The sequence below is a fragment of the Symphalangus syndactylus genome, chromosome 2 (assembly GCF_028878055.3).
Source record: "Symphalangus syndactylus isolate Jambi chromosome 2, NHGRI_mSymSyn1-v2.1_pri, whole genome shotgun sequence".
In the NCBI taxonomy this organism is placed as follows: Eukaryota; Metazoa; Chordata; class Mammalia; order Primates; family Hylobatidae; genus Symphalangus; species Symphalangus syndactylus.
This window is the reverse complement of record NC_072424.2, coordinates 95395710-95409410: the sequence shown is the minus strand read 5'-3', so window position 1 is coordinate 95409410 and position 13701 is coordinate 95395710. Positions and strand designations below refer to the sequence as shown.

The window sequence follows — 13701 nt, the reverse complement described above, 5'->3', positions numbered from 1 at the left end:
TTTATAATAAACTGAATGAATTAAATTAAATGATATTTTGAAGGTGTACAAGAAAAGGAATGGATCAAAATGGCTTTCATTAGTTACATTTTCTTCTTGACTTTTGTCACAAGAGAAAAGATCTTATGAAGAATGGTTCTGCCTCTGTTGTCTGTCAGGTAGCTTAGGATCTTTTATGTAAGAATCTCTGTTCCTAGCACTTTGGGAGGCTGAGGCGGGCAGATCACGAGGTCAGGAGATCGAGACCATTCTGGCTAACACAGTGAAACCCCTTCTCTACTAAAAATATAAAGAATTAGCCGGGTGTGGTGGTGGGCACTTGTAGTCCCAGCTAACTCGGGAGGCTGAGGCAGGAGAATGGCGTGAACCTGGGAGGTGGAGCTCGCAGTGAGCCGAGATCATGCCACTGCACTCCAGCTTGGGTGACACAGCGAGACTCCATCTCAAAAAAAAAAAAGAAAAAGAATCTCTGTGATGCATTCTTTTAAAAGTTTAGTTCCAGGAAGAAAGACAGTTTTGCCAGATAAAATGGAATTGCTTCCTCTGAGAAAAGGGGATTTATATAATCTGTAAAGATTCTCTTATTAATTAGAAGCTCAATTTACTATATTAAACTTAATATAGTATTCAATAACTAATACATTAGTATTTTTTATAGTGTTATCTTGCCATCTCTATATGATTTTTATTTTTTACATTTTTGTTTTCTTGACTATATGAGGTTTAAAGCCTTTTCAAAAGTAGATGGATGTCTATGATAAATTTGGGATATTGGCACTAAATGGTATAATTGCTAGAGATTTAAATTCTAATCTGTACTTTCATCCTAAATTACATTTTAAAACATAAAGAGAATACAGATATTTAAAAGGTGAAGTGATTACTTTTTGTACACATACTTTAAAACAAAAGGTGTAGAAAGACTTATGTGACATAATATTTACATCTTTATCAGCAGCTTTTTGTGCTATAGTTCATTATAGTTAAATTGCCATGTGGAGTCAACTATTTTCTTTGTAATTCCTAAACAACTTGGGGAATGTGTGCTTTGTTTGCTTGCATATCTGTACCTGCATCTGTTCCTGTTTGCATGCCTGCAGGTGTGTCTGTGTATTCATACCTGTGTATGCTCACGAGTACCAGTGCCTGTCTTTGTGCATGTGTATGGGTATGGGGTGTGTGTATGGGGTTCAGAATCTCCTGTTTAGTTAAAGCTTTGTCTAGTTCTGATATTTGGGGAATATGCTCTCATTTGGAGCTCATGGACTACATCTTCCCCATTTTTTCTATTATTGCCAGAATTACAAAGGATGTCAGGAGGAGGTCTGAGTTTTAATACCATGCAATTTGTAATTTGGGGCATCTCACATAATCGCTTAGGTTTCAGTTTCTTCATGTGTAAAATAAAGATGTTTTAGGTTGTTAGCTTGGACCTTCTAAAACTTTATCAAAAGAGCTCTATGGCATGCTAAAAGTTATGATTGAGCTGCATCCAATTTTCCTGCTGTGCAACTTGATGTTCACAAATTTCTTGGCTTAGTTTGCTCCTCCTTCAAAACATGAGGCTTTTGAGGGGTGCTTAAGGTAAAATAATTGGAGTATTTATCCATAAGACAGTTAAAAAAATAAGAACCTGCTTATATTTAAAATGAAAATTGTGCAGTTGTTGTGTATTCTTAGAAAATAATATAGGTAGAGGATTAAAGTTTAGGCAAGTGGATTAAAAGGAAACTGTGAATAAAAAAATTACTTTGATTTTGGTGCCTGGCCTCCAGAGAGTGAAGGAGGCTTAGAATTAAGTTGATCACCAGTAGCCAGTGTTTTAACCAGTTATGCCTCTTGTGTTAACTTGTTTTTGTGTCACTATAAAGAAATATCAAATGGGGATAATTTATAAAAATTTTAATTCACTCACAGTTCTGCAGGCTGTACAGGCAGCATGATGCCAGCATCTTCTGGTGAGGTCCTCAGTGAGCCTACAGTCATAGTGAAAGGTGAAGGCGGGAGCAGATGGATCACATGCAAGAAAAGAAGCAAGAGTAAGGTGGGGGAGGTCACAGACTTTCCAACAACCAGATCTTATATGAACTGAGTGAGAATTCAGTTACCACCAAGGGGATGGTGCTAAACCATTCATGAGGAATTTGCCCCATGATCCATCCAGTCACTTCTCACCAGGCCCCATCTCTAACATTGGGAATCACATTTCAACATGAGATTTGGAGGGGACAGGCATCCAAACCATATCACCTGTGTAGTGAAGCCTCCATAAAAACCTAAAAGGACAGGGTTAGGAAAGCTTCTGGATAGATGAACACGTGGAAGTTCATGGAGGCTGGTGCCCCCAGGGAAGGCATGGAGGCTCTGTGTCCCTTACCCCAGTCCTTATCCTGTGCATCACTTTATCAGTATCCTTTGTAACATCCTTCATAATAAAATGGTAAATGTGCTTCCATGAGTTCTGTGAGCTGCTGCAGCAAACTAATTGAACCTAAAAAGGGAAATGTAGGAACCCCAACTTAAAGCCACTCAGTCAGAAGTTCTGGAAGCATAGGCTTGCAACTAGTGTCTGAAAAGAATGGGGCAGTCTTGTGGGACAGAGCCCTCAATCTGTGCGATCTGACAGTATCTCCAGGTAGATAGTGTCAAAATTGAATTGGAGGACACCCAACTGATGTCTGCTGCAAAACTGATTGCTTGTTTGTTGGTGGGGTGAAATCCCCCACATTCGGTCACAGAAGTTTCTGTGATGATTATTGTGGAATGAGAGAATAGGAAAAACACTTTGAGGTTGTGGTTGTTTTCCTACTCATCCAAAGAAACCTTTCTGATAAATCTATTCCCGGGAATGAGGTGAAATCATTGGAGTAGCTTTGATTAAAGTCTGGTACTGAGCATAGAATATATTTAATAGCAGAACAAAGACTATTGGAGTTAAAGATGATGGAATAATATTGAATGCTATATGCGCTGCAATATAGATTTTGTTTTCAATTCTCAAAATGGGAGAAGAGTATTCTGAAAATGTGAAATAAGCTTGATGATCGCTCATAGTTATTAGCTGGAAATAGAAGGATAACACTTTGTTAAATGTTTGAGAAGAGTGAGGGAAGTGAGATGTTAACTAGCTAATTTCATGAGTGCTCATGAAGGGATAATACCTTAAAGATAATACCTTAAAATACAGTCAAAAGAGGAAATTAGGATATGAAGTCACAGTAGTCATTAGAACAAAGATACAGAGCTTCCAGAAGATTTAAAAAAGGTACATTTTAAAAGCCACCAGAGACAGCAATGAAGACTTTACATGTGTGTTATGTTATATACAAATATAACATGACAAATAGGATGAAAGGCTAAAAATAAAAGATCAGACAAAATTATACTGAGTAAATTGCAAATAAAATGAAACCAGGAGTTGCAAACTTGATAACAGATGAGGTAGAACTCATGCCAAAAAAGCATTTACTGTTGGGGAGGAAACTATTAACATAATGAGCTGCATTAAAATTAAGCACTCTGTTCACTGAAATACACATTTATAAAGTGAAAAGAAGCCACAGGATGGAAGAAGGTATTTGTAACTCATACCCAATAAAGGAGTTCATATTGATGCAGGATATTTTCTTGACCCCTTCACGGTACTCACGACAGGGGTGCCCTGTTTACTCAGCCCACCCTGCTCAACTCCTGGCAGGAGGGAGCACACGAGCAAACAAGTGTGAGAACTGGCTGGCCACTTTGGCACTGGCAGGAGCAAACTTGGTTCACTTGGGTCCGCTGCACTCCACCCCTCATGGGAGGGAGTGTGTAGGCAAGCAGGTGTAGGAACTGGCTAGCTGCTTTAGTACCTGCAGGAGCAAACTCCATGCAGGCCCTTTGGCAGCATCCAGGTCCGGGTGCCTGCGATCCCAAGGCTCCAGAGGGCATGTTACAAGGTTCTCTTAGCTCTGCTGGACAGAAGTGTATTATCAGCTCACTGCACCTTTTGCCTTTTATGGGGCAGCTGCCCTCCACCAGTAAGGGCAGAGGGCCAGTGTGATAGCCTTTTTGGGTACCTGCACTTGGTGGGTCCCGAATTCTTGTCTGGTGCCCAAGAAGAATGAGGTAATATGAATTCGTGCTGAGAGCCACTTTCATTCACTCCATAAAATTCTCTGCATTGACCATCCTTCATCCATGAATTGAAGGATGGTGAATGCAGAGAATTTTATGGAGTGATAAAAGTGGCTCTCAGCAGAGAGGGGAGCTGGAAAGGGGATGGGAAGGGCATGTCGCTCTCCCCTGAAGTCAAGTTGCCTCTCTCCGATGTCCAGCTACCATCTCTGAAGTCACGCTGCCTGTGCCTGAAGTCCAGCTGCTTCTCCTCTCTCCTGGCTGAGTCTGGGGTCTTTATTGGCACAGGATAGGTGGCAGGGCAGGCCATAGGTAGTTTTAGAAAAGACAACAGTTGATTGGTAAAAAGACCTTATTCAGAAAGAACCAGTCGGGAGAGAGTGGGCACACAGGGATGGAAGTTCTCACTTTGGGCTTCAGCTTTTAGGCTCGAAGATGGGGTGTTGCCGAGGACACACCCCTGTCTGCCTAGAATTTCTCTGCCTCCTGCCTCTATCAATGTGTGTGTGTGTGTGTGTGTGTGTGTGTGTGTAGGGAGGGAGGCAGAGGGAGGGAGGGAGAGAGTGAGAGAGAGAGAGAACTTCCAAAACAGTAAGAAAAATATGGACAACTCTAGAAAAATAGGCAAGAGACTAACACAGGTACTTCACAAAAGAGGGTATTCAAATGGTCAGTAAACATATGAAAAGGCAGTTAAACCTTATTAGCAATGAGGAAATTTTAATTAAAACCACAACAAAATACCACTGCATCCCTACCAGAATTGCTAAAATGAAAAATACTGACAATGCCAAGTGAAGGCAAGGATATGAAGCTCTCAGAGTTCTTATACATGGTGGGTATGTCAGTTGCTACAATCACTTGGAAAAGTGTTTGACCTCTTCTCCTGAAGTCTAACATACATACTCTGTAACCCAGAAGCTTCCCTCCTAGATATATACTCAAGAGAAATACATGCAATATGTATCAAAAGATAGATTCATAGCAACATCATTTTAATGTCAAAAATTCAAAACAACACAATGCCCATCCAAAGTAGAATGAAATAGAATGAGAAGTAGAATTAAGTTGAGGGAAAGTAGAATGAATGAAAAATAGTAATGTTATATATTTATTTAGTGAATACAGTATTGCTGAAAATGAAGTGCAGCTATGCAAAACAAGCTATGAACAAATCTTACAAGCATACTCAAACATTCAAAAACTGGCAAAACTATTTATGGTGTTAGAAGTCAGTGTATACTCTGATGGTTACCTTTGTGGATGAAGGTGGAGGTAGTGATTGGAGGGGTCAAAAGAAGGATCCTGGGGAACTAGCACTGCCCTTTTTTTTTTCGAGATCTGAGTGATAGTTAAATAGGTATTTTTTGTAATGTGTTACTTGTGTACTTCCCTGATATAAGTTTATATATGAATTAAAAAGTTATTAAAAATAAGGAATGAAGAAGCTTTATTAATAGGAAGTGATCTCCAGGAAGTAAAAAAGCAAGAGGCAGCCCACTATTTATATTATGCCACATCTTGGTTAATTTATAGCATGCTACTTCTTTTCTTCTACCTCTTGGGCCATCCCAGTCCTTGATACTCTGTTCTCCCTGTAACTCATATGGTATGAATTCACATCTCTGTGCTCCTAGTGTTAATCCAGATCCCACCTTTTCACTTATTTATTTTCTTTATTTCCTACATTCTGTGGAATATTTCCTGTTGATTATATCATGGTTGACACAAAATCAGCATGCCTAAAACTTAAATTTATCTTTTTCTCTCTCTCATGTCTGTATAAGCTGTCATCCTAATCTTACTATTTCCATCAATGGCTTCATTATTCTCAAAACTTGAAATACTTGCATTATTCTTGACCTAATCTTCCATTGCACATCCACTGTACTAGACCACAGTGTAACTAAGTATTGCTAACAATTTCTTTTCAGCATTGTAAAATCCTTTATTTTCATTTACAAAGTTACCATGATAACATGTCATTTGATAAGCTACAAATAGGATGTTGCTACTGTGTCCTTGTCTTCACTTCCTTAGTAATGTTGCTAAAATGCCATTGAGAGAAAATGCTTCAAAATTTCATAGTAACTATGGTTGTACAACTTCATGAATATACTAAAAACCACTATATTATGTATTTTAAAAGAGTGAATTTTATGATGCTAAATTATATCTCAATAAAGGTGTTATTAAAAATAAAAACAAAAAAATGTCACTTAGGGCATAGAATGATTTCCTATTAGAGTGAATATCAGTTTTAGTTTATCATTCAAAGCCATTCATTGTGTTCAGCTTCATTTCTCCTATTGGGTCATATCCAGTCTGTCAGTATACCATCCCTTGAGGTAGTTTAGTCTCCTCAATAATAACATTTTCCTATTCTAATAAGTTCTTTTGTATATAAGATTAATAATCTTATGAGAATAGTCAAAGCCATGGATATTATCACTGTTTTAAACTGAGGAAACTTGAAACAGAATGTTTTATCTAGAATCACAGGGCTAGTATTAGACTTTATTTCAACTTTACAGATACTTAAATTTGAGCATCTTTTATGCACTAAGCACTGGTTGGTGCAATTGGGATATAGAGACATATTCCAATTATCTGATTCCTATCTATACTCAGAGAGGCTTCTAGTCTCTCTGCCACTTTGCCTTTGCTAGTCCTCCCATGTCTGTATTTCATTACTGCTTCTATTTTGTCCATGTTGTTGTTTTCCTTCAAAGCCCTTCTAAACTCACTTTCAATATGAATCTTTTTCTTATTTCCTTTCTTTAAGCCTTCCTTTAGTTTGAATTCCTTGGGACTGGGTCAGTTCTCTCTCTATATATAACTTGCCACATTATTTTTGTTGGTCCACATGTGTATTTATTAGCCCAGTTGATATGAAAACTTGTCAAGGGCATAAATTATGATCTATGATTTTTAAAAATATTATCCACAATTTTTTTTCTCATTGTGCTGGCATAGTTCTGGGCCCTTAGATGCTTAGCAAAATTATGTTGAGTTGAATAGGAAACAAAGGCATGTCTTGATCTTTAATCTACTGGCTAGCTGGGAAAACCAAAAACACAAGGGACACATCCTGTGCACAGTTGTAAAACAATATATCAATTGTGCAAAAATGAAAACTTCAAACTGAATTGGTAAGTGGTCCTGATGAGTTGCTCTGCTATGCTAAAGCTGAAGACTTACAGTTAACTCTGATCTTTAGGCTTACCATAGTCTCAGAAGTTGATACCTTAGCACCTAAAATAACTTTACTAGATAATGATTGGGATGATTTGGGCTGGTATTCGTTGGATTGAAGACAGAACACAACTCACTTACTGACATCTTCTCTAATACTGTTAATGTTAGTGATCCACCGCAACACACATTGTCTCTACCACATGGTGAACCACCTCATAGTTTTGTGTTTTCATAAGCTTTGAAGATAAAGGTGAAACAGTAAAAAGGTTTCTTAAAGTAAGCAAAGTAAAATGGAAGTAGCATTCTGTATTATTAGAAGATACAGCTTATAGTAGATTTCTCTTGCTACCGAAATATCTGACTCATACTATTGATTTTCTGTCAGTTTAGATGGATGTCTTGTATCTTAGATAATATTATTCTAATGTTTATGTATTTATTTCAAAGGTAGTCTCTCTGTTGTCATTCTTGAATAACAATTATTAGTCAAAAGAAAGAGATAATTAAGCATCTTTAATTTCTTCTGTTGTTTTCTTTATAAGGCACAGTTGGTGGATCTGAAATCTGAACTGACAGAAACCCAAGCAGAGAAAGTTGTTTTGGAGAAAGAAGTACATGATCAACTTTTACAGCTGCACTCTATTCAGCTTCAGCTTCATGCTAAAACTGGTCAAAGTGTTGACTCTGGTACCATTAAGGCAAAATTGGTAAGTAGTTTAGAGAGTGACATGCCCTTGCATGTATTTTACAGGGTGTAGAGGACAATTTTGAACGAGACTTTTAAATTATAAAATATATGTGCTTATTGTGGGAAATTTAGAAAATATAAGAAATATAAAGTTTATGATCATTATGGTAATCTACAATCTCATCACCTATAGATAACCAGTGATATCAACAATCAACTGATAGAATTTTCCTATTTAAAATATATGTATAAATATGTTTAAAAGATGCTTGTGATTATAACATATAAGATTTTTTTTGCCCTACTGTATCAGTTGGATTAAATTCAGTTGTATATAACAGAAATCCCAAGTAACATTGGGATTATTCTTGAATAGTGCTTATTTTTCTCTGAAATGAAATCTGAGACCGGCAGTCTAGAGTTGATAACGGCAGCTCCACAGATATTAGAGATCCAGATTCCTTCCATCACTGTGCTTTGCCATTTTTAGCTCATGGTTTCCATCCTTAGGATTTTTTCATGTCTGCATTTCAGTCAGGAAGAAGGATTAATCTAAGGAAAGGGCAAAAAGATGCTTCTCCATTGTGTTAGCCTTCTTTAAAGAACTTATTATTAAATCTTTCTCAGTAATTTTTGCCAGCATTTCATTGACCATCCCCAGCTGCATGTCAGTCTCCTATTGGCCATATGGCCACTTCCAGTAAAACCGGAGTCTGTTAATAAGGAAGAAGTAAGAAATGGAATTGGGTACCAACCAGTGGCACATTCTTTTCTTTTGCTCTTAATATATTGTAAGCATTTTTCCTGCCACTGTGTACCACATATGTTTTGAGTGTGTAAGAGATAGCAGATATTTTGTTCCTATATGGGACACAGCAATAAATAAGACAGCTATTGCTTGGCAGAGGCAGGACATGAAATGATGTTGATGATATAATGAGAGTAATACATTTATAAGTTTTACTTGTTTACAGTTAATTTCATTTGGTTAATTAGTTCCTAGTACTGATGTGTTAAAATTCATGAAAATAATTTTAAGTTAAACTCTTAAGTTTTCAAAGTCTGTGAATCTGTGTTAGAAGGGTTTTATTTAACTGAAATAAAAGCTCATAACTGCTTCTTCGAGCTATTTGACATTAACATTCAGAAACAATCTAAATTTCTCTAGAAAAGAATTTACCTGAAGTTTTAACATTAGAATTTGAAAGAGTATGATGAAAAGAACACTGTACCAGTTATGTTGACTAATTTTGATAAAACAAAAAATTTTAATCTAATGCTATTACAGTTACTATTGTTTATAGATTGCAAATATATTTGTTCTAATGAACTTTACCCAAATGATATTCAACATGTGGGATTTTTCCTTATAATGATTATACCACTAAATAAAATCATTTGTTTGATCTTTTTCTAATTATAAAACTTTTTTCTTATATCTGAAGTCTGGCCCCTCTGTGGAGGAGCTGGTAAGTATATTGTTTCTGTTTTGCTTTAATATGTCACGCTGAAGTATTCTTAGTGTTTTATTTGCATACTATATGTTGTCACTCATTGTATTTGAAAATAGCATTAATGATGGCAATTTTTTAATGTTCCAGTACCTGAAAAGTTCAGTGGATGGCCCATTGCTCTTTTCTCACTGCATGTTGTTAAACATTTTTCTTTTGTTAGTGATTTATAGCCATTATTTGCAGAGCCTGTCAATTTTTGACAATTTTTGAGCCTTGTAACTTGCTCATACCTCTACTTCAAAGAGCAATTGGTTTTCCCACTTCAGGGTATTGAAGATATATCAAGCAGGCTTAGTTTTTAACCCCCTTAAGTTTCTATTTGAAATTATTTCCAGAAAAGAATGTGCATGTTGGTTTCTTCTTCATCTACTGCATGTGTTACAACTTTTCAAGAGTCTTGAGAATAATCATGTGGCCTTTGAAACAATTGAATTTTGAAATGCTTTAGCAGAAGTTATTTTAGAAAATAACAATACATTTTTAATATTTTTCTCATTACCCTAACCTAATCAAGTTCCAATTTGTCTTATGGCTTTACCTCTTTTGAAGATATAATCTTTGGTATCTAAATGTAAAATGAACATCTTGGGTGTTACCTAGTAACAAACAGCTTAACTAAGAACCAAGAAAATTTTTTTCTGGAAATCTAGAAATGGTTAACTTCAGTTTTCTTCGTCTTATTCTTGCTTACTTCTGTTAATTTCAGGCCCAAGAGTTGGTCAGATTCATTAGGGATTTGAATCATTAAAACCCCAGTGAGTAGTAGCTTAGTATGTCTCCCACATTTCATTAATGTAGTATAAATAGCTCATTAAAGAAATTGAAAGTACGTAATCGTCAACTAAAGTTTATTTAGCCCATAAGCAAAGAAATCTTGGTCTTCTAGGAATGCTTTTTCAAAAGTTGCATCAACTTTAAAATGTCATAAGAAAGATTTTTGTTCGTATCTCCAAACTGGTTTCTTTTGAAACAGATACTTGCCTTTTTAGGACATAGGTTCTGAAATAAAGATTTTAATAATTCCAAAATTATGTTAAAAGGAGGATTCTAGATTGAGTTTTTCGAATTCTTTAAAACCAGTATCTAGAAATTACGTTCTAATCTTTTTTTTCCCAGAAATTGAAAGAGTCTGCTAATCTTTCATCTGTTTGTCATATATATAACAAATATTTTTAATCAAAGAAGTGATAAATATATCTAGCATTTGGTAGTTGTCATTAGTTTTAGCTTGTGTGTGTGTGTGTATATGTAAATATATATTTTTTTAGGATTATGGTATTTATTGACTAGTATTCAAATATATCTATTTTGATGTTGTTCAAAACAGTAGACCAAAGGAGACACATTAAATTAGTTCCAAAATATATTCCATGAATTGCTGAAAATTTGCTTAAATTTGTTTCTTAGCTTCTCAATATCCAAAATAAAAAGAGAAATAATTATGTAAAATAATCAGTGCCCATACAATAGAAACAATACTATTCATCATTTCCTCAAGAGAAACAATTTCTCTGGTGCTAAGGTAGGTTTTTATTTACGTCCTCACAAAAGGGACAAAGGTGGTATAGGGAATAATGTCTTCCACATATCGTGAACAAATGCCATGTTTTCATAGGATTTGTGGATTCTGTAAAAGCAGTTCTGCTCAGGATAAATGCAAGTTTTCAGTGTTTAGGTGGTTTTTTTGATCTGTAAATAACAGTTAAAATGTCTATTGGGGTCCTTATTTAACTCTCAAAAGGGTTTTATCTGGCCATATAGTTTTGTGTGTGTTATAAGTTTCTTGTGGTCCTCCAAGATAAATTAGCTATAAAGTGTATATGCAAATTCTGACAAGTCTACTTTATAGACTTGTTGCATTAAAGTTAATTAAATGTTTGGGAACAACCACCAAAATGATTATTTTTATATTAGTCCAGTTTTCTAAGTCAGTTTTAGAAGTAAATAGCAGATTCAACTATCCATTGAAGCCACTTTTACTAATATGTGATAACATGAGCTTAGAGTAGACTACTTTTCTTACTATACTCCATATCAGGGTAACCCATGGCATGCAATTATTTTATCTAGAAGTAGTTCCAAGATGTTATGGTACTAGTTCAAAAGAACTAGATCCAGATTTTGTGTTCCATTTTATAGAGATGATACATTGTTGAACTGTAGGCTTTTGTGCATCTTCAGGAACGTGGTCTAGTGCTAACGAGTTTTTATTTTCATTAAATTATATGCTTTTAAAAATTACATAGGAAAGAGAGCTTGAGGCAAACAAAAAAGAAAAAATGAAAGAAGCACAACTTGAAGCTGAAGTGAAATTGTTGAGAAAAGAGAATGAAGCCCTTCGTAGACATATAGCTGTTCTCCAGGCTGAAGTATATGGGGCGAGACTAGCTGCCAAGTACTTGGATAAGGAACTGGCAGGAAGGTGTGTAAAAAATGGGTATTATTGTACTCTTAAGTGACAAATTGGATATTTAATGAGGTTGACTCTTATTTCTTTCCTTTTTTTTTTAATTTTTTTGAGATGGAAGTCTTGCTCTGTTGCCCAGGCTGGAGTGCAGTGGCATGATCTCTGCTCACTGCAACCTCTGCCTCCTGGGTTCAAGCGATTCTCCTACCTCAGCCTCCTGAGTAGCTGGGATTACAGGTGCCTGCCACCACGGCCAGCTAAATTTTGTATTTTTAGTAGAGATGGGGTTTCACGATGTTGGCCAGGCTGGTCTCAAACTCCTGACCTTGTGATCCATCCACCTTGGCCTCCCAAAGTGCTGGGATTACAGGCCTGAGCCACCGCACCTGGCCGACTCTTTTTTCTTATGGTAAATGAAGCATTAATCTTTTTCCTCAGAATTATTTTACAGTTGGTTTTAACTTACTGTTGTTAAATTAATACTGACAGCATTATGTATTGCAGATCTATTTATCCATACTAAATATGTTTAGTTTACACACACAAACACTGATAGTATCTTACTGTGAAATGCTAACAACTCTGTAGAGCAGCACTTTTCAACTGTTTTGTGCCTTGAGACCAGTACAGCCAATATTCACATGCATAGCAGAACTTCCATAAGGAATTCTTTTTATGATCACTGAAACTCAGTCTTTCTTGCCCTTCAAAAAAACGTGTTGGTATTTAGTTAATGACAATGATTTTATCGTAATCATACACAGAATTCTGCTTGTATTTATTAAGTAAATTATTAACAAACTTTGGTGACTTATCATTAGTACTAAATCATTTTGTGCATATTCTTTTAATGTCACATTAAAAACATGGAACAAAGAAAAAATAATTTATATCATCTTAAAGTACAAATTTTCTAGTAACTTTTTTTTTTTTTAATTTTGTGAGATGGGGTCTCACTCTGTGACTCAGGTTGGAGTGCAGTGGTGCAATGTTGGCTCACTACAGCGTCCACCTTTCAGGCTCAAGTGATCCTCCCACCTCAGCCTTCCAAGTAGCTGAGACCACAGGCACACCACCATGCCTGGTTAATTGTTTTTAAGGTTTTGCCATGTTGCCCTGGCTGGTTCCAGTAACTTTTAACCACATTTAAAATAATCATTTTATGAAAAGAAACTCTAATTAGAAGAAATATTTTTGTCCATTAATCTCATCTAAAAGCTAACATTTAATAGTATCTGAGTTCAATGACTTTGCATGCAAAGACATAAAACAGATTGACATTAATCTCATAAATTTTTTTTTAGATTTATTTGAATTAAGTATATGACTAAAGGAGTTCACATTAATTCCTTTAAAAAATTTTTTTACTGGTTTTTCTCTTGAAGATACCTGTTCTTTTCAGAGTTTTCATTTTTTTTATAGCTGAAAGACATGAAGAAGTTCCTGAGTATTAGTTTTATCACTAATTTGGGATTCATGCAAAAGCTACTTATGTTCAGTAATTTTCCTGAATTCTCACTATAGTGAATATAATGAAAAATCACTGTACTTTTTTCCCAATATTAAGGGTCCAACAAATACAATTGCTAGGACGAGATATGAAGGGACCTGCTCATGATAAGCTTTGGAACCAATTAGAAGCTGAAATACATTTGCATCGTCACAAAACTGTGATCCGAGCCTGCAGAGGACGTAATGACTTGAAACGACCAATGCAAGCACCACCAGGCCATGTATGTTTGCTTTGCTGCTGCTTCCCACCCAGCCTCTTCTTTCTT

The 13701-nt window shown here is 35.8% G+C and overlaps 1 protein-coding gene across 2 annotated transcripts in view; it reads left to right on the top strand.

The window, feature by feature from the left end:
• Positions 1-13701, top strand: part of GOPC (golgi associated PDZ and coiled-coil motif containing) — a 44722-nt gene that overhangs the window by 19038 nt on the left and 11983 nt on the right. Inside the window, exons 2-5 of one of the 2 annotated variants that reach the window (XM_055262440.2) lie at positions 7857-8021; positions 9448-9471; positions 11763-11938; positions 13491-13656. In XM_055262440.2, the coding sequence (XP_055118415.1) occupies positions 7857-8021; positions 9448-9471; positions 11763-11938; positions 13491-13656 (531 nt within the window). The remainder of the gene's footprint in view (positions 1-7856; positions 8022-9447; positions 9472-11762; positions 11939-13490; positions 13657-13701) is intronic. The other variant, XM_055262447.2, reaches the window with a different exon arrangement.